General features: G+C 44.3%; 1 protein-coding gene across 1 annotated transcript in view; it reads left to right on the top strand.

The window, feature by feature from the left end:
• CNGB1 (cyclic nucleotide gated channel subunit beta 1) overlaps window positions 1-16,244 on the top strand; it is a gene marked incomplete at its 5' end in the record, with an annotated part of 70,572 nt that extends 54,328 nt beyond the window's left edge. The window contains 15 exons of the mRNA XM_079989385.1: window positions 956-1,113; window positions 1,981-2,100; window positions 3,526-3,734; window positions 5,415-5,465; window positions 6,804-6,890; window positions 7,846-7,910; window positions 9,122-9,244; window positions 9,473-9,614; window positions 10,770-10,929; window positions 11,557-11,654; window positions 11,743-11,826; window positions 12,383-12,501; window positions 13,710-13,856; window positions 14,029-14,206; window positions 15,155-16,244. Of these exons, the coding sequence (XP_079845511.1) occupies window positions 956-1,113; window positions 1,981-2,100; window positions 3,526-3,734; window positions 5,415-5,465; window positions 6,804-6,890; window positions 7,846-7,910; window positions 9,122-9,244; window positions 9,473-9,614; window positions 10,770-10,929; window positions 11,557-11,654; window positions 11,743-11,826; window positions 12,383-12,501; window positions 13,710-13,856; window positions 14,029-14,206; window positions 15,155-15,469 (2,056 nt within the window). The 3' untranslated portion in view covers window positions 15,470-16,244. The remainder of the gene's footprint in view (window positions 1-955; window positions 1,114-1,980; window positions 2,101-3,525; window positions 3,735-5,414; window positions 5,466-6,803; window positions 6,891-7,845; window positions 7,911-9,121; window positions 9,245-9,472; window positions 9,615-10,769; window positions 10,930-11,556; window positions 11,655-11,742; window positions 11,827-12,382; window positions 12,502-13,709; window positions 13,857-14,028; window positions 14,207-15,154) is intronic.
• Window positions 16,245-18,639: the final 2,395 nt, after the last annotated feature.

Here is an 18,639-nt window from a genome sequence, read left to right as displayed (position 1 = left end):
AGCATCCTGTTTTCTCACAGTGGCCAATCAGATGCCTCTGTGAGAAACAGGCAAACAGGACCTGACCTCCAGAACACTCTGCCCTCCTGTAGCTTCCAGCAACTGATATTCAGAGGCATAGCAATCATGGCTACTAGTCATTGATAGCCATATCCTCCTTATTTTATAATAGGCTGCAGGAGAAGGCTGCATGACAGACTTTGCTAGAGTGTACTCCAGCCCTCCAGGCTGCAAACCAAAGAATGTAATGAATGAAAGTCAAGCCACACTGAAAAGCTACCCACCAGTCAGTAAGAAACCTATAATTCATCTGCCTATAGCCTCCATCCCAACTTGGTGGTGCCCTTCAGATATTTTGAACTACAGCTGCTATTGGTCCTAGCTAGCCACCCCAGTCATATGATGCTGAAGTTGATGGGAGCATAGCCACACTGGCCGGGGCTGATGGGAGTTGTAGTCTAAAACATCTGGAGGGCACCAAGATGGAGAAGACCTACAGCTTGGCATGTGGGAGAAATTAGGTTTCAGTTCACAATTTATGTACCTAATTCGTGATTCCCAAAATAATCCACAATTTGAGATGAGGTGAACCTTCTAAATCCGCACTTCTCTGAATTTTGCAAAACTATCAAAATATGAGTATGTGTACAAAATGTGTATATTAGAGCAAAGTGCGTAAAATGCATATATTATTGAAAACAACATACGAAACTATATTATATTAGAGAAAATTGCTTGCAAATATTGGTATATTAGGCACAATTGCATTTAAAAAATGTGTATATGAGGAGAAATGGTCCCTCCTTCACTACAACTTGCTAAAATTGGGCCTAGAATTACTTAATATAGCATTGTTCAATGAAAAGGTTTCTATTCATAATATCACTTCTGGTGATTATAGCATTAAGCAATGGGAAAGTTTTCATTCATAATATCTGGCCTGGTTTCACTATAGTTTGCCAGATCGCAGCAGCTCAACAGCAAGCCAAAACAGTGCAGTTATCAATGACCGTCTGCAAGAACTGGTGCGTCTCTTTAAAGACCGAACAGAGAAAGTGAAAGAGAAATTGATTGACCCAGATGCTTCTTCTGACGAGGAAACCCCCGTGGCGTGTAAGTGAGACTAGCACCATCTATTACAAAACTTGAAGGCTCTCCTTTTTCGGGGGGGGGCGGTCCTGTGTCTAGCAGGGGGTTAAAGATATTCAATCTATTTCTGAAACATCTCTCTGCTCCTTGTCACCTTCTGACAAGCTCCTTTTCAAGGGTTGCCAATTGCTTATTGCAACATGACTTTTGAGGTTTCTGAAGCCATAGTGCACTTACTTAACTGACGCATAAATAAGCTTTGCAAAGCTTGGACTCAATCAAACTAGCACTTTGCAGCAGGGGTTTAGCTTCTCTTCAGCTTCCTTAGGGTGGGCAGCATAAGCGTTGCTGGACCCTGATAGCTGACCCCAATGGCTGCTATGTCAAAGGTCTTGCTGATTAGCAAATGGGCGCAGCAACTTTCCAGACACACACTCTCTCTCCATCCTTTGATACCAGGTTCTTCTAGGTGAAGCAGAAATCAGCTGCATGTAAAAACTGACTCTGGGTGTGAGTTGGGAGGCGGCATGGACCATCACCAGAGGATGGGTAACTTGAGCACCAAAGTACATGGAGGAAAACAACCCAGGCCTTCTGTGTCTAATGATTAAAGACTCAGAGGCAGCATTTCCCAACCTGATGCCCTCCAGACATTTTGGACTCTTGGTCCTATCTACCCCAGTTGGCTTGAGCTGAGGGGAGTTGCAGTCCAAAACATCTGGAGGACACCAGGTTGGCACCACAGTGCCCAAGCATGTGCAGAGATTTTTTATTCTCGCTGTTGAATAACTGCAGCCTCTGCACACCTAGTATCAATTAAGATGGTCAAAGGCTGGCTAAAAACAATGGTTTTGATTCCAAAGTTTGCCTGGTTTTCACTTGTTCCCATAGCACCTTCCAAAGAAAAGCCTCCAGAAGAAAAAGAGGGAGCGAGTGAGAAGGGTGGAAAGAAGCAAAGTCCCCCACGTGCAAGAAAATGCCAGTTCCCCAGCAGCATTGACCCGCTCACCAGTGAGTACCTGGAATGGGCTTTTGACCGAAGAGCCTGCTGTAGAATATTAAGCAGGGGGAGGGGATGGCCATGTCAGTAGCTCGTCCTACTCTCGAGTAGGACCCTGGCAGAGACACATGCCCGACTGACATGTTCTCTCCCTCCTGGTCTTTCATTTGGGAGCTTCAACAGCTTTCTTCTGCCCGAACATTACAGCGACGGATGCCAACAGACATCGGCACACTTAGGGATCCGCAGAGTCTTCGCAGCTTGCGTAACAGACCTCAGCAACTCAGCATTTTGGCTAATCTACTTTATTTACATATAAACACACCCGGAGCACTGCAACATGGCTCCCTCTCTCTCTAGCATCAGACAGCAGAGAGAGTGAACAAAGGACAAAAGTCCCACTTCACGGAACACAGTAACACAAACATCCTGTCTCTGTCACTTCCCACTTTGTGGAGTCAAAACAGACACCGTCATGTGATAGACAAAAATCCCGTGACTGCAATCATGGAGCAGGAATTCTAACAGGAACAGGCCAGAGGCTGTTGGGCAGGTTGCTTGATGCTGAGCATCTCTTTTTGGAAACAGGCACTGAAGAGGGATAAAGCATTGAACTCCATTTTTAAGTCAGCCAACTTCATTCAAACCTCCTGAATGATCCTTTGGATAAGTCCACACTCCTTCAAATTGCACTATAGAGTGCTCAGCTAAAAAATAAAATACCAAAAATACCAAAAATACCAAAATGCATTTAAAAGGTGCATTTTAGTACAAAATACATTTAGAAATTCACAAATATTCTATATGTGCTTTGTGACATAACACATGTGTTTGTATTGTAATACAAATTTACATACCTCTTTTAAAATATTGGAGGTTAATATGGAAATGGGATGGAGTGGAATTGTGAAGATGCATCCAAAATTGACAGAGACCAGAAATAGACTGTTTCATCCATTCCAAACAATTCAAATGCGAACAGAATCAAATTCCTGCCCCATCCCTACCTGGAATCCCTAGGCCAGTGTGTAGATGTCCCCAGATTTTCAGATTTTCAGATGGAGACCTAAGGCTGAGAGATAAATGCTTGTCTAAGGCCACCCAGTGAGCTCACGATTAAACTGAGAGGTGGGAGCTGGAATGGCTCCATCTCTTAATCAACTTTATTCATAGCAAAAAAGCACTATAGTGGAGAACATTCATGGAGCACATTTATGGTTGAGAACTACTAATTCATCTTGCACAAAGTTCTCATTCTCTGATCCCACAGGAACTGGTTTGCCTTCTATTTTGAGGTCCTGTTATTTTGGACCCCCATGCTGCTGTGCTCAGTTCCTATAGTTCCACTGAGTTACCCTAAACAAGAGAAGCAGGATAAGTTCTTGGCAACTAGCAGAGCTCCTGAGTCTGTTCTGGGTTTTCCCCTCCCACTCTAGATCTGATGTACATCTTGTGGCTCTTCATTGTGGTTTTGGCATGGAATTGGAACTGCTGGCTGATTCCAGTCCGCTGGGCTTTCCCGTTCCAAACACCTGCAAATGTTTATTACTGGATGGCTGTGGACTATTTCTGTGACCTCATCTACATTTTGGATATCAGCATCTTTCAGGTCCGCCTGCAATTTGTCCAAAGAGGAGACATCATAGTAAGTGACACCCATAAGTCCTTTGTTCTATTGGATTAGCCCCTGACGTTTTGGGACGCGGGTGGCACTGTGGATTAAAAGGGATGCGGGTGGCGCTGTGGGTTAAACCACAGAACCTAGGACTTGCCAATCAGAAGGTCGGCGGTTTGAATCCCCGCGACAGGGTGAGCTTCTGTTTCTCGGTTCCTGCTACTGCCAAACTAGCAGTTCAAAAGCATGTCAAAGTACAAGTAGATAAATAGGTACCGCTCTGGTGGGAAGGTAAACGGCGTTTCCATGTGCTGCTCTGGTTTGCCAGAAGTGGCTTAGTCATGCTGGCCACATGACGCCGGCTCCCTTGGCCAATAAAGCAAGATGAGCGCTGCAACCCCAGAGTCGTCTGCGACTGGACCTAATGGTCAGGGGTCCCTTTACCTTTTAGTCCTTGAGAAAACCAAGCATTATGAGGAAACCAGGCCTTATGGGGAACAGTTGAGGGAGCTGGGAATGTTTAGCCTGGATAAGAGAAGACTGAGGGCCTTTCACACTTCTACTTGTCCTGTGCATGGGAAGCATGGGTCTGAACACTTTCCTGCTTGTTCCATTCCTTTGCTCCACCGCTTTCCCCGAGAAAACACACTCCTTAGCACTAAATTGGAGCAGACAGCAATCCGCAGAAAACCTGATTGCAGTTTGTTCTGATTCAGTGCTAAACCACAGGTTTCCCCAGGGGAAAGCTATATGAGATTATAGCCATATTCAAATATCTAAAGGGCTGTGACACAGAAAATGGAGCAAGCTTGTTTTCTGCTGCTTGAACAAATAGATTCAAATTACAAGAAAGGAGATACCAACTAAACAGTAGGAAGAATTTTATGATGGTGAGAGCTGTTGCACAATGGACTGGACTACCTCAGAAGGTGTTGGGCTTTCCTTCATTTGAGTTTTTTAAACCAAGGTAGGATGGCCATCCTTCAGGGATTCTCTAGTTGAGACTCCTGCTTTGCAGGAGGTTGGACTAGAGCACCCTTTGGGAACCATCCAGTGCTACAATCCTATGGGCTTATCCACACTTCCTCTTGTCCCACTGCTTCCCCCTAGGGAAACGATTCTTTCGTGCTCATTAGGAACAAACAGCAATTTGGGTTTTCTATGGATTGATGTTGGTTTCCAGTTTATCACTAAAGAACAGGTTTTCCCTGGGAATATAGTAGGGCAAGGGGGAAATTGTTCAGACCCATGCTTTCGAGGCACAGGCCAATGTGGATGAGCCCTGTGATTCTGTGAAAACCCTGTGTGGCTAAAGATCACAAACCATAAATGAAGAACCTGTGGCTCTCCAGATGTTGTTGAACTCTCTACTTCCAACAGCCAGCACACCCGATAGTCAGTGATGATGAGAGTTAGGCTCCAACAATGTCTGGAGGGCCACAGGTTCCCCAGCCCTGCCATTGGGCAAGCTTGTTTATCTTCACTGTCCAAGGACTTCTCTTAGCTGCGGACACTTTGGATCTGACAGAAACAGCCAGTGTGGGGGTACCCATAATATATTTTAAATTTTGGTTGGTGGACAGGCTTTCATTCCTTGCTTCTTTCCTGGCTGTGTGGCTGCCCATTATTTGAAAATCTCTGATGGATGCATCTCTTCTTCCACTATGAAACAAGTGGTGATGCCCCCTCTCCTTTTGCCTCCTCTTCCAGACTGATAAAAAGGCCATGAGGAAGAACTATCTGAAGTCAGGCCGCTTCAAGGTCTGTACCATTTTCCTTACTTGTTTTAATTCAGCATTCTGCCAGCTGGCACCCTCCAGATGTTTTGGACTACAACTTCCATTGTGCCCCCTCCCCAGCTGGTTAGGGGCACCTGTTTGGGGAAGGCTGTCGTATGTAAAATGATCAGTGCCTAGAAATTAAGAGTTGCATCATTTTAGTTCAACTACAGCAATTTTAGTTATATGAAGCGCTCATCCATGCCACAATCAAATATTAAAATGGTAGTTTTGTTTTTGATATAATTCACTTATGTAAACAAATGTGCTTTGCAAAGTTGCAAACAGTCCTACTTTGAGGAGACTTTTAAGTTCAAGGTCTGGACAGGGCTGAACCTGACAAATATCTGGAATCTCCTGATGAAGGATCTCAGTACAGAAGAAACCACCTGGGGCTCTGAGCCCCTGGTGGTTTCTCCTGATGGGGACCTTACTCAAAGAGTTTGGCTGGCCTCTTTCATCACAGGATGCCACTGTATTTGTTTTACATGCAGCATTGTCCCTCCTGCTGTCTTTTCTCCCATCTTCCTGTTTCCCAGGCTCTTGCCTTGAATATCTTTCCTCTCCACTGTCCCTTTGCACTGTTTCATCTCCTGCTTGTTGCTTTTCACCCCCTCCCTCTTTCCGGCTCACCTCTGCGGCTAAGAGCCCCAGGCCCTTCCATCTTTTTCCTCTTCCTATTTTTCCCTCCTCCTTGTTGTCCTCACAGAGACAGCAGAAATGTCCCTTTATAACTTGCCTCTTTCCCTTCTAGTTTCATTTATTTATTACATTTATATCCCACCTTTCCTTAATGTAGCTCTGAATGGTGTGGTCTTCCCCCTTCCCATTTAATCCCCACAACAGCCCTATGAAGGAAGTCAGGCTGAGAGACAGTGACTGGCTTAAGGTTACCCAGTGAGCTTCATGGCCAAGTGAGGATTTGAGCTCTGGTCTCCCAGGTCCTATCCTGGCACTCTAACCACTACACCACACCTGGCCTCTACCTCATCCCTCTGTTCCCCTTGCATCTCTTCCCTTGCCCTTCAAAACCACCCTGGTTTCTTAGCTCCTGCATGGTGGCCTTTTAACAGGTGCTGAATGCTCTCTTTGTGCCTCTGATGGGAAGCATTCACCCCACTTGGATTGCCTGACACCATTATGTGGTCAGAGGCAAGTCACTGTCTCCTAGCTCCAGTTCCGCACATGAAAAGCAGAGATGCCAAACACAATAAGTATTGTAAAGCCATTTAAAGGTGCCATCAAATTACATGCAGTGATAGTGTTGGCAGATCAAGTTGCTAATATCTTTTTTGGGGGTGGGCTGTGTGCCTCTTTCCAGATGGATGTGATCTGCCTTCTTCCACTGGATTTTCTTTACCTCAAAGTGGGTTTCCATCCTCTCTTGCGCTTGCCTCGCTGTTTAAAGGTGAGTCAGGACGAGTTACGCTCCTACAACCTATTTTCAAAACTCTTTTTGTTGTGTTTTAGTAGATGTGCAAAACAGGGAGGGGGAGGAAGAACATTTTTCCTTTTTTGCTGGGCTTGCTGAAAGTGGGAAATGCACTTGAGGTATTTATTGAAACCTTTAAATATTTGAAGGCCTGTCACTTTGGGCTCATCCAGAAATCCTAAATTTGCAGATCCTTCCATTGCTACCATAGACTGCCTTGGAAGGTGGCAGACTCTCCTTTCTTAATAAATTAAAAAATTGTCCAGTAGCACCTTAGAGACCAACTAAGTATAGGGTGGGGTTTTTCTCAGAAGGGTAGTAGGAGATGGGTGATTGACTCAATGGGTATGGTAAATCTGTTGACGACTGCATTAGTCCTACAGGAAAAAGCATGGGATAGTATGCAGATGACCAAAAATAGCTTTAGCATGTGTAAGAAAAACCCCACCCCACCTTCCCACTATATATAAGGGTCTGGTGACTTCTGTTTCAGTGTATCTGAAGAAGTGTGCATGCACATGAAAGCTTATACCCAGCACAAACTTAGTTGGTCTCTAAGGTGCTACTGGACAATTTTTTAATTTTTTAATTTATTTCGACTGCATCAGACCAACATGGCTACCTACCTGAATCTCCTTTCTTAGACATTTTAAAACAGAAGCTGGATAGCCTCCTGCTAGGAATTCTGTGGCAGTGGATTTCTAGCATCAGGAGGTGGGTTGATCTTGATGACCTTTCAGATACCTTCCCTTCAAAGCACTTTCAAGGAATTTGATTCAGGTGCTGCTGAAGGGACACCCACCAAATCATTATTTCAGTAATTAAGAAAAAGTGCTGGGAGCTTTTCCAGCTGATTTTATTGTGAAATATTTCTCCATTTGTCCCTGAACTGCTCTTGGTGCTCATCTGTACTTTTCATTCTGTCCCACAGTACATGGCCTTCTTTGAGTTTAACAATCGGCTTGAAGCTATTCTGAGCAAGGCATATGTTTACAGGTGAGGTAAGCTTTTGATGCTGACCCTCTTCACTCTTGAATGCAGCTGCTATAGGAAGAGGGGAGACTCAGGAGCATTGCAGCATTTTAGTTCCTTTCATAACTTTCTCTTTGTACAGTGGTACCTCGGGTTAAGTACTTAATTCGTTCCGGAGGTCCGTATTTAACCTGAAACTGTTCTTAACCTGAAGCACCACTTTAGCTAATGGGGCCTCCTGCTGCCGCCGCGCTGCAGGAGCACGATTTCTGTTCTCAACCTGAAGCAAAGTTCTTAACCTGAAGCACTATTTCTGGGTTAGCGGAGTCTGTAACCTGAAGCGTATGTAACCCGAGGTACCACTGTACTGATTTCCCCCCCCCATACTGAGGGATCACCTACCCTTAACTCGTCTTGTGCCTAGAAAGCATGGATCCAAGTGTTTTTCCATTTGCCCCACCGCTTTCCTCAATAAAACCCACTCTTTAGTGTGGAAAACAGAGCAAGCATCATTAAGAGGAAAACCAAATTTGCTCTATCAGGCTTCCCTGGGTGAAAGCAGTGGATGAGCAGAAGCCTGGATGAGCCCTGAGACCTTCTGAAGAGAAAAGCTGCATGTTGATCTACATAGTCTAATGTAGTTCTATTATTTCCAGAATTCACAGCATGCGACGTTTTTTCAGAGGGCAGCAGTTGTGTTGGGCTGTTGAGGTGAAAACAACCAAGCATCTCGTAGCACTTTAAAGCCTAACCAATCTGTTATGGTATAAACTGGGTGGGGGTTAGACAAATTTTTAGATAAGGCCAATGCCTTTTTTCCCTAGAACTCACTAGGTTCATGGCAATCTGCCTTCTGCCCTGACTACATTTTCACAGGGAGACCTCCAGCGACCATCACTGATTGACCCCTGGCCCCTTCTCACCTCTGCACGTTTTAAAACTATTTTTGAAGTTGCACATAGATGATGCTCCTAAAAGAAAATCTGTATGAAGGCAAACTTATGGAATAGGAGGGCCAAAGTGCCTACTTTCCATTGGCATATCCAGTGTAACTACCATATAACAATCACTATAATATAAGCTATTTTTTCCTAAGACCATACATAAGTACAATTGACCACTAGTGGCTCTATAGGTTGCAAATGGGAATGCAGACATGAAAAGTGAGATTGTTTTAGAGAACAACTTAAAGAGTATTTTGTTAACATTGTTGTCTTTCTTCACCCTCTTTGTAGAGTGGTAAGGATCACAGCCTACCTGCTCTTCAGCTTACATGTGAACTCATGTTTATATTACTGGGCATCCTCCTCTCAGGGGTTGGGCTCAACTGCCTGGGTCTACAATGGGGAAGGAAACAGGTACTCATTATATATTTCATTTCTGCATTGCTATAATCCAAGCACCCCCAACACGATGCCTTCCAGATGTTTTGGACTACAATTCCCATCAGCCCCGGCATCATAGAGCCAAAAAATCTAGAAGGCACTAGGTTGGGGAAGGCTGGTATAATTCATTGTTACAGGATAAAAGCAGTAGTAGATCAGTTGCTTGGGCATTCTTATCCTCTCATATCTCTTTTTTATAAGCTATATCCGCTGTTATTACTGGGCTGTCAAGACTTTGATAACAATTGGAGGACTGCCAGACCCAGAGACCCTCTTTGAGATCATCTTTCAGCTGCTCAATTACTTCACAGGTGTCTTTGCTTTCTCTGTCATGATAGGTCAGGTAAGAAAACAATCCATGCCTTTTCAGTACACAACAATCCTTCTTCCTCCCCCTGCCCTGATTCTGCAAACCTAGAGGGGGTTAGGATGCAGTGAAGATTTAGGATGCAGTGGACTCTGCAGACAGGGTGCCTCTGCCACTGCAGAGGTCCCCACTGTGCCCACCAAAAGCTGCGGGCAGAAGCTACCATTGGCAGTACCCTTGCCAGTGATGGCCAGCAATAAACCCCTGAAACAGAGCATTTTAGAGGGTGGGGAGGGGTCCAGCTATTGGCAATGGGTGCTATTCACGCATCTCTGCTACACCAATCTGGAGGCAGCAGAGTAAAAATTTGCAGTTTGACTCGCCCACTTTCTGCCCTGGCTGGCATGAGTTGAGGAGTATTCACATTTTAAAAGTCTGTTAAAACAATGCTGGGGAAGGGGAAACTCTTTAAGAATGTAAGCAGATGCTTAGAAAGTGTTGGGCTCTGTTGTGTGGAAACTGGGACTTTCCCCAGCCTATTCATGGATAAAGTTAACATCAAGGCATTCCCAGGCTCAAAGACTACAAAGTGAATGGCCACCATTCAGGTATTATGTTCCAGTTGAAAGAAAGAAAGAAAGAAAGAAAGAAAGAAAGAAAGAAAGAAAGAAAGAAATTACCCTACAATCTCATACAATAAAACATCTCAACATGAGTTCTGGTTTTATTTCAGGACTGAAGAAATTTGTGGCTACTTGCCTAGCCGTTTTTTTAATTCAGGCCACATTCACTCTATACATTCAAAGCACAATTATACTGCTTTGAACAGTCATGGCTTCCCCCAAAGAATCCTGGGAATTGTAGTTTGTTAAGAGTGCTGAGAGTTGTTAGGAGGCCCCTATTCCCCTCACAGTGTTACAATTTCCACAGTGGCTTAACAGTCAGTCCCTCTTTACAGGGGACTCTGGGAACTATAACTTAAGGTACTCCCATTAGTAACTCAGCCCTCTGTGAACTGGTTCTCCCCAACCCCCCACTGCCCCATGATCAACTTCCATCAGCATGGCTACCTGAAGCTTGGAAGCTTTAGTTTGAAGGCATTAGGTTGGGGAAGGCAGAGATAGTTCAATGGTGTAGGTAAGCAATGCTGAACAAAAATTCCCTGAATGGTTTTCTCTTTATCTCACACAGATGAGAGATGTTGTTGGGGCTGCCACCGCTGGACAGACATACTATCGGAGCTGTATGGACAACACAATTAGATACATGGCTTTGTACAAAATCCCCCGATCTGTTCAGAATAGAGTCAAAACGTGGTATGAGTACACTTGGCACTCTCAAGGCATGCTGGGTAAGACTGAACTAAGGCTTTGAATATTGGCTTCGTAAGGTGTTCCTCTGGTTGTTCAATACGGCTTATGTCAAGGCTAGCCAAAATGGCGCTCTCTGGATATTGCTTGGCCCCAGTTCCCAGCATCCCTGTCCACTACTTATTGGCTGGCTGCAGGGGCTGCTGGGATGTGGTGTCCAACAACCACTGGAGGGTGCCATGTTGGCTACCCCAGTTTAGGGCCAAACTAGCCATAATATTGAATGCATATTTACATTTCAGGTGAATTGATTGACACAAGTAGCAGCCACAGGGGTGGGGGTGGGGGTGGGGAGGAAGAGACTGATAATTACAAGCAGGGTGAGAAATTTAACCTTTTCCTTCCCTGCTATGGTTTCATTTATGCCAATAGGAACCTTTTTCTCCTATGAAAATAGCAGCTTTGGAGGAGTGATTTTTTTGTTGGTGTCTGGACTACTGCAGGGGAGAAAAGGTTTAATCCTTCCTCCCTGACTCCTGAGATCCCGCTAGTTATCAGTCATCTACTCTAAGCAGCTGCTATTTGAGTTTTTAAATATGTGCGCTGGCTATTCTCTAATCCATGGTTTCAGGAAAGGCAAACTCTTTCTTACACTTCCTTTGCTGCAGACGAATCGGAATTGCTGATGCAGCTGCCAGACAAGATGAAGTTGGACATTGCAGTTGATGTGAACTATGACATTGTTAGCAAGGTGCCTCTTTTTCAGGTATGGTCCACACCCCCTCAGGGATTCACTTACTTAAATCCAGACATGCTTGTACAAGCCAACTGATTCTTCCTTCCTTTGCATTCAGGGTTGTGACCGGCAAATGATTTTTGACATGCTGAAAAGGCTCAGATCTGTGGTGTACCTGCCCAATGACTACGTCTGCAAGAAGGTAACCAGCTTTGTCTAAGAAGTGAAAAGTAGGGTTGAGCTGAACTGTGGAATGAGGGGTGAGGTGTGGGAATACTTGCATGACATTTTAAGTACCCAGTTTTCAGTGACTTTGGATTCAGTGACTATGAAAATGTTTGTAGTGGTTGGCGGTCCTTTCTGCACCATGCCTTGATAGTACTGCTCTCCATCATTCAGAGTCATGGCTTCCTCTCACCCCCTCACCCCAAAAATCCTGGGAATGGTAGTTTGTTATGGGTGATACCCCTTACAGAGCTAACAATTCCCAGCACCCTCAACAAATTACAGTTGTTGTTGTTGTTGTTGTTTTATTCTGATAGCTCAGTTGGTAGAGCATGAGACAATCTCAGGGACAGGGGCTTGGATTACCTGACCCCCGTGATACCTTCCAACTCTACAATTCTAAGATTCTATGACATGAAAGCAGCAATAAAAATAAATAGAACAACATTTAAAACTTGGGTAGTCAGTCTGAAACCTGAAGGGCAAAGGATCCCTGGTGTTGCAAATAACACTTTTCCTTCTTGTTACTTCAGGGAGAAATTGGCAGAGAGATGTACATCATTCAAGTTGGGCAAGTCAAGGTGCTCGGAGGACCTGATGGGAAAACAGTGCTTGTGACTTTGAAAGCTGGATCTGTGTTTGGAGAAATAAGGTCAGGCAGATGGAGAATGTCGATGTGGGGAGGAAACTGGGCTTGGCAACAGGAAGGAGAAGAAAGGGGCTCAGAAAGATAAAAGTATAGTCATGTACAGTCTTGCTTACTTTTCATCCAAAATGAGATCGGCAGATTTTTCAGGTAATTTTTTTCCTTCAACTGAAAAAGATTTCCCTGATGATAAGAGAAGTCCTGATAACAAAGAAATATAGGTACTTTGACTATCCTTTCCACCTTTGAATCTTGAAACTGAATGGCTATAAAGAAATGTACATGGCAACTATCTGATTTTGTTCTAGATTTCAACTACAGAGGGGGCTAAATATACTTTGGCTAACAAATACATTCCTAATCAATCAGGATTGTATGAAGTCGTCCCCCCCCCCCCAAAAAAAAAATTGGACAAATGACTGGAGGGTCTATAATAATAGGAGAAATTCAGTGGAGTTATTGCACATTAAAGTAGATAAATCATCTAATAAAAAAGGAAAGTATGAGATCATTCTAACTGAACAATTGAAGCTCTCTCTTGGAGACATAGAAATCCGCATGAAATAGGCTATACTTATTATTCAATTGTCCATGAGTCATAGTCCTGCAGAGTTTTTACTTCTCCTGAATTAATACAGAAAGAGAAATCTGTATCTATAAAGACGGTGACAACAGGGTTTTCAAAACTCTGAAGAATTCCATCACCTAATGAGGAATGCAGAATGCACAGTGCAGAACCCAGAAAGCAAATTATGATGCCTTGAAAAATGACACCTGAAAAATTATACAGTTTACCAGTAATCTGTACCCATTTCCCATGCCTCCTTCTGCCAAACTCTCATTATGTAAATGCAGAAGAGCAATTTGGTTCAGGGGCAGCCCACCCATGAGGCAAGGTGAGGTGACTGCCTCAAGCAGTAGAAGCCCATGAGGTGGTGTTCCACACAGGCATCTCGCCACCTCTGCTGCCAGTGGAGAAGCGGTGCTGGCAGGGGCACCGGTTTCTGGTGAGATCTCACAAGATCTTGTGGAGTGTGCAGTCATACAAGATCTTGCTGGAAGCTAGATATTTCATTGATGCTGAATGAGGTCCTCAGGAGACGCTGAGAAAAAAGGCACAGGAGCCAAGCTTAGTGCCCCAATGTATTCAATAGTAGATGCTGAGTTATGGAACCAGATTGAGTCCCCAGTTGATGTCTTTTTCTTTTTCTTAGCTTACTAGCTGTGGGAGGTGGAAATCGACGCACAGCGAATGTTGTGGCTCATGGATTTACTAACCTTTTCATCTTGGAAAAGAAAGATTTGAATGAAATTTTAGTGCATTATCCAGAGTCTCAGAAGTTGCTGCGGAAGAAGGCCAGGTGAGCTGCAGGATAGCCAGGTGCTGGTGTGTTTGTGCACAGCCATACTCTCTATCAAGTCCGAAATTTCATGAGTCCAAGCTGAAATTTAGGCTCAGCAGCTCATTGGCTCCTAATATTCCCAACACCTGAACAATGTGTGAAAATACCTGTTTTCCCTTTCTGTTCTTAGGAGAATGCTGAAAAACAACAGCAAAACTAAGGATGACAAAAGCAAAGGCATCATCATTCCTCCAAGAGCTGGGACTCCTAAACTCTTCCAAGCCGCCTTATTTGCTGCAGGAAAGATGGGAGGCAAAGGGCGGTTGGCTCATATCAGATGGAAATTGAAAGAGCTGAAAGCTATGCAGGTAAATGCACAGAAAAAGTAGCTGCAAATGTCAACAGTGAGTTCTCTCCGGAAATGGGGTAGAAGAACCTAACAAGTTAGGAAGTTCCATGGTGTTTTTACAGCTGGGACCCCACAGGGGAAGAGCAACTGAAGGAGGGCTGTTTTTGAGCTGAAAAACAATATAATGAGCAGCAGGGAAATGGTTAAACACTTATCTCCCTGCCCTGCCACCATTCCACTCAGTAGCACCAGCATCCCAAGGCCACTTCTCATTTAGAGATGTTGGGACTTTGTTACCTTTGGCTCAATGTGTCTGATTTCCCTAGCTTTCTAAAACAAAACAACCTTTCCCCTAGGCAAGACTTAATCTATGCAAGAGTTCTGGATTGGCATGTTTTCAAAGCTTGGACTGAAACTAGAGCATATAAATAAATAGGGTGCTTCCTATTTATTTATAGCTTCCTCTAACAGCAAGCTCGGTGCCCCAATGTCAACGGGGATGGTAGCAAAACAAGGTCACTGAAGTAGTAATGGGCTCGAGTGAACCTAAATGTTTGCCAAAATACACACATTTTTTGAAAAACACAAAAAGGAAGCAACTAAAATCCCTTCCTCCCAAAGAGCTCAGTGGACACCAGGAGCACAGAATTTTCCTGAATTCTTATGCTGAACGGTGGGTGTCAAGAAGGAGAGCTTCTTCAGCCCTGAACAGCTCCTAGTTTCCTGCCTGTTACCCAACTGGCTGGCTAGCACCCTGAACAAAAGCACTTTGGCTATGGGGTGAGAATATACTTTTGTTCTTTGAATACTACTGAGAGTCTCTACACACCAGGGACTAGAATGATAGATTATTTTTGGAATGGTGAGGGTTGTTTCCAGGCAGACTTGTGCCATACATCTCCCTGCCCCAGATACTAAGCATGCCCCTTACTCAGGTAACCACCAGCATGATAACTTTGTCTTTCAGGAGGCCAGTGCCACTCCAGTTCCACCTAAATCACCAGCCAGTCATAGATCGCCAGCCGGCTCCCAGAAATCAGTTCCACCTAAATCATCAGCCAGTCATAGATCACCTGCCGGCTCCCGAAGATCAGTTCTACCTAAATCACCAGCTGTTCATAGCTCACCATCTGGTCCCCAAAAATCAGATGACTGCAGCAGAACAGAGAAGATTGTCTCAAAATCTTCAGATCACTCTGTTACGGTTTGCATAACTCCAGCACCTAAAGGTGATGAAGAGATTCTCTCCGTAGAGATTCTAGACAAGGACGAAACTAAGTAGAAAAGTCCAACTAGCTGACTGTCTTGCTTCTTATAGAAGGACACTGCCATAGGCCATAGCCTGAGGAAGGCACTTTAGTGACTATGGATCACTGCAAAATATGGATAGGCTTGGGCTCTTCCAACATTCAGAATGTAGCCTCCAACGTTGTGCTATTAGATGAAAAGATGGCTGGAAATCCATCTCTTTTAAAATAAGGTGTAGAATTATTTGCACCCCCAAGGTATGGGGCTTTGTCCATACCTTGGCAGAATTTTGCACCCTTTGTGCTCTCTTTAATTCACCCTCATCTATGTGACATCCTCCTTGAACTACTGTTCTCCCACACTTTCCCCATCATGAATCAGGACTTGCACAAGGCATTCCCACAACCTCACCGGGCAACTTCATCAAGTGCAGATAGGAGGTTAACAATGCCAGTCTACTTTCCTGGGGTTTCAAATCCATTGCCTTTTATTCTAGCCTTGATGGATGTCATGAAAATTGTTCCTCTGCCTCTGTTTGATCTCCCTGCCCTGCTTACAAACATTTGAAGAAAAATATGGTATGCTTTAATGCCCAAATCTATATTGATCTGGTGGATTGTTGTATTTCCACATCTAACTGATGCATTGCAGTCCCTGGAGTGTACATGCATAACTTGCTTAGCCCAGCCTTGGCCATCCTGATGCCTCACATGAGTTCTGGACTCCCATCATCCCCAGCCAGCATGCTCCAGGCAGTAACAAGAGCTGTACACTAGCCTTGACCTAATAAACCGGCATTCTTTCTCCTAGTCTTGTCCTTATTTCTTGTAGCCTGTTACCAGTGTCCAAATGACTATTGTCATGTCTGTGTTTTGGGGAATTCATTAACGTCCTTTCCCTTGCAATGTAAGCTGAGGGGCAAAGAACACAGCGCAACAATAATTATTTAAAATGTTAGCAGCATTGTAACAAACAGCATATGTAAAGTAGCAGTGTCTGCAGGAAGGTTAATTACATTCCAAATGCCTGGGTAAACAGAAAAGCAGACCATTAGCAGAAGGGTGTTTTTGTTAAGCTTTTGCAAATTAACTCATGGACCAAAACATCTAATTAACATGCCTCCCTTGATAACATCTGCCCCATGTCAGCAAGTGAACACTATTGTCTTGCAATAGGAATCATAGGCAAAAAATGGGCAAATGGAATGGAAAATGAGCAAGTGGATTGAGGCTGAGTGCACATTACCCTTTATTCCAGCTCCTGTGTGCTTCCAAGTCTGATGTTCAAAGCTGTGTACACATTATGTCAGCCCCAATCCATATCTATCATGTAGTTTCTCAAGAAATACTCCTGTTTGAAGCGTTTTCCCTCAAAGCAGCTTTGATTAGATTTGAAAATGCAAGCTGAAGTCAAGGTGAGGTGTGTACAGCTCAGACAGCCATTGCACATGTGCAGATGACAACACATACGCAGATGACGGCTTCACTTAATTGGAATTTAGGGGGGTTGCGGAAACAAATCAGGTAATGTGATCAGTTGAGGACATTTCTACATCACAAATGCAAATGTGGCTTGAAATGGCACTGAGGGGAACAGGAATGCGTTTTAAGATGCTCAGTAGCGTTACTGAGCCAATCATTTAGCTATCCAGTAGCTGGCAGCAAGGGAGCCTAAACTGGTACACCATAAAAGAAAAAGACCTCTTGCACTGTAGTAAAGCATTTGCATCAGGGCCCAGGTCCAAATCCTGGTATCTCCAGTAAGAAACGAGGTAGCATGGGAAAGGTGAAAGAGAGATGAACATAGCTGGAGAGATTTGTAACCTTCCACTTAACATTGTCCCTAGAAGCTCCAGTGCTGGGAAACTGCAGAAGGGCTTTCTGAATGGACAAGCGAGTACTGTGACATAATAACTGGGCAAAATACCAATTGGATCCCTCTTATAGCCATTTGCCTGAAAAGCATTCTGCTTGCTCCTTAGCAGCAAGCTAGACTTACCCATGGGTGAAGGAAAGACGTGTCGGAGGAGAGTTCTCAAAGGCTCAAAGTTCCTGGAGCAATCTCCCATGAACACGTCACAACTCTGCCCTTTGGACACTCCTGTGACACTTGGAACTATGTGTCCAGCACACAAGGAGAGGTGAGACGTCTGGAGAGACAATGGAGGTGGGATGTGGGTGAGGGGGGCTGATGATGACCCACCACAATTTTCCTGACTCTTTCTCCTCATGGAACACAGTCAAGCAAAACCAGCCTAACTATTACACACTGGCAATGAGTTCCTTGGGGAAAATTGAGGTATCCTGAGTTTTATCAGGCAATGGGGAAAACACCCTCCCCAAACAAAATCTGCTAAGCTCCCCATCCCTAAGCTGCATCCCCAGACATTCCAGGAGGGATGGAGGAGAAAGCCACAACTGTGAGCTACGGCAGAGTTCGGCCAAAGGGAAGCGGGCAGCAGGGCAGCAAACACACGTGGCTTAGGAAAGCTGAACTGGGAGGAAGGATGAAGGAAAGAGGTGCCATGGCGAACTCTGCAGACAAGGAAGGGAAACTGAAAATGTAGTACACATTTTTCCTAATAATACACATTTTAAATTCCAAATTTCACCATTTACACCCCGAAGTGGCTAACAACACTACAATACAGTATACAAAATTTAAAACCTGAATAAAATTCAGTATTTTAGAAAGTAAAGCATTTGAGAAGCATTCAGGGTGTAAGGTTTGACCAGGTGCCTGAAACTCATTTGAGGCGGTGCCTTTATAACTTTGTGGGAGGGAGTTCCCTAGAGTTGGGCCCATCATGCTGAAGGCATGACTCACTGTGGACATGAGTTGAGCTTCTGGCCTATAGGGAACCATTAATAGTGCTTTCCCAATGATCTCAGTGATTGACTTGGGCTGTACGTAATATACATGTCATATGATCACATCTGGCTGTAAATACAAATTGGGCAATTGGGAACAGGGCATTTAAATAACTGAAACTAAAAAAGAAGCTCAGGGACACCAATCCTCCAACAGTTTGAAACCAGCAAGGGATTGGAGAAAGGAGCTGGTGATATGGATAAATTTGGCTCGGCTGCTATGGCTGGGCTCTTCCTCTCCTAACTACTTGGAATCATAGAATTGTAGAAATGGAAGGTACCCAAAGGGTCATCTAGTCCAACCCCCTCCAATGCAGGAATCACAACAAATGAA

This window comes from Podarcis cretensis (assembly GCF_951804945.1).
Source record: "Podarcis cretensis genome assembly, chromosome: 8".
Lineage (NCBI taxonomy): Eukaryota > Metazoa > Chordata > Lepidosauria > Squamata > Lacertidae > Podarcis > Podarcis cretensis.
Note: the sequence above shows the minus strand (reverse complement) of the source record. Positions and strands in the feature narration are given on the sequence as shown.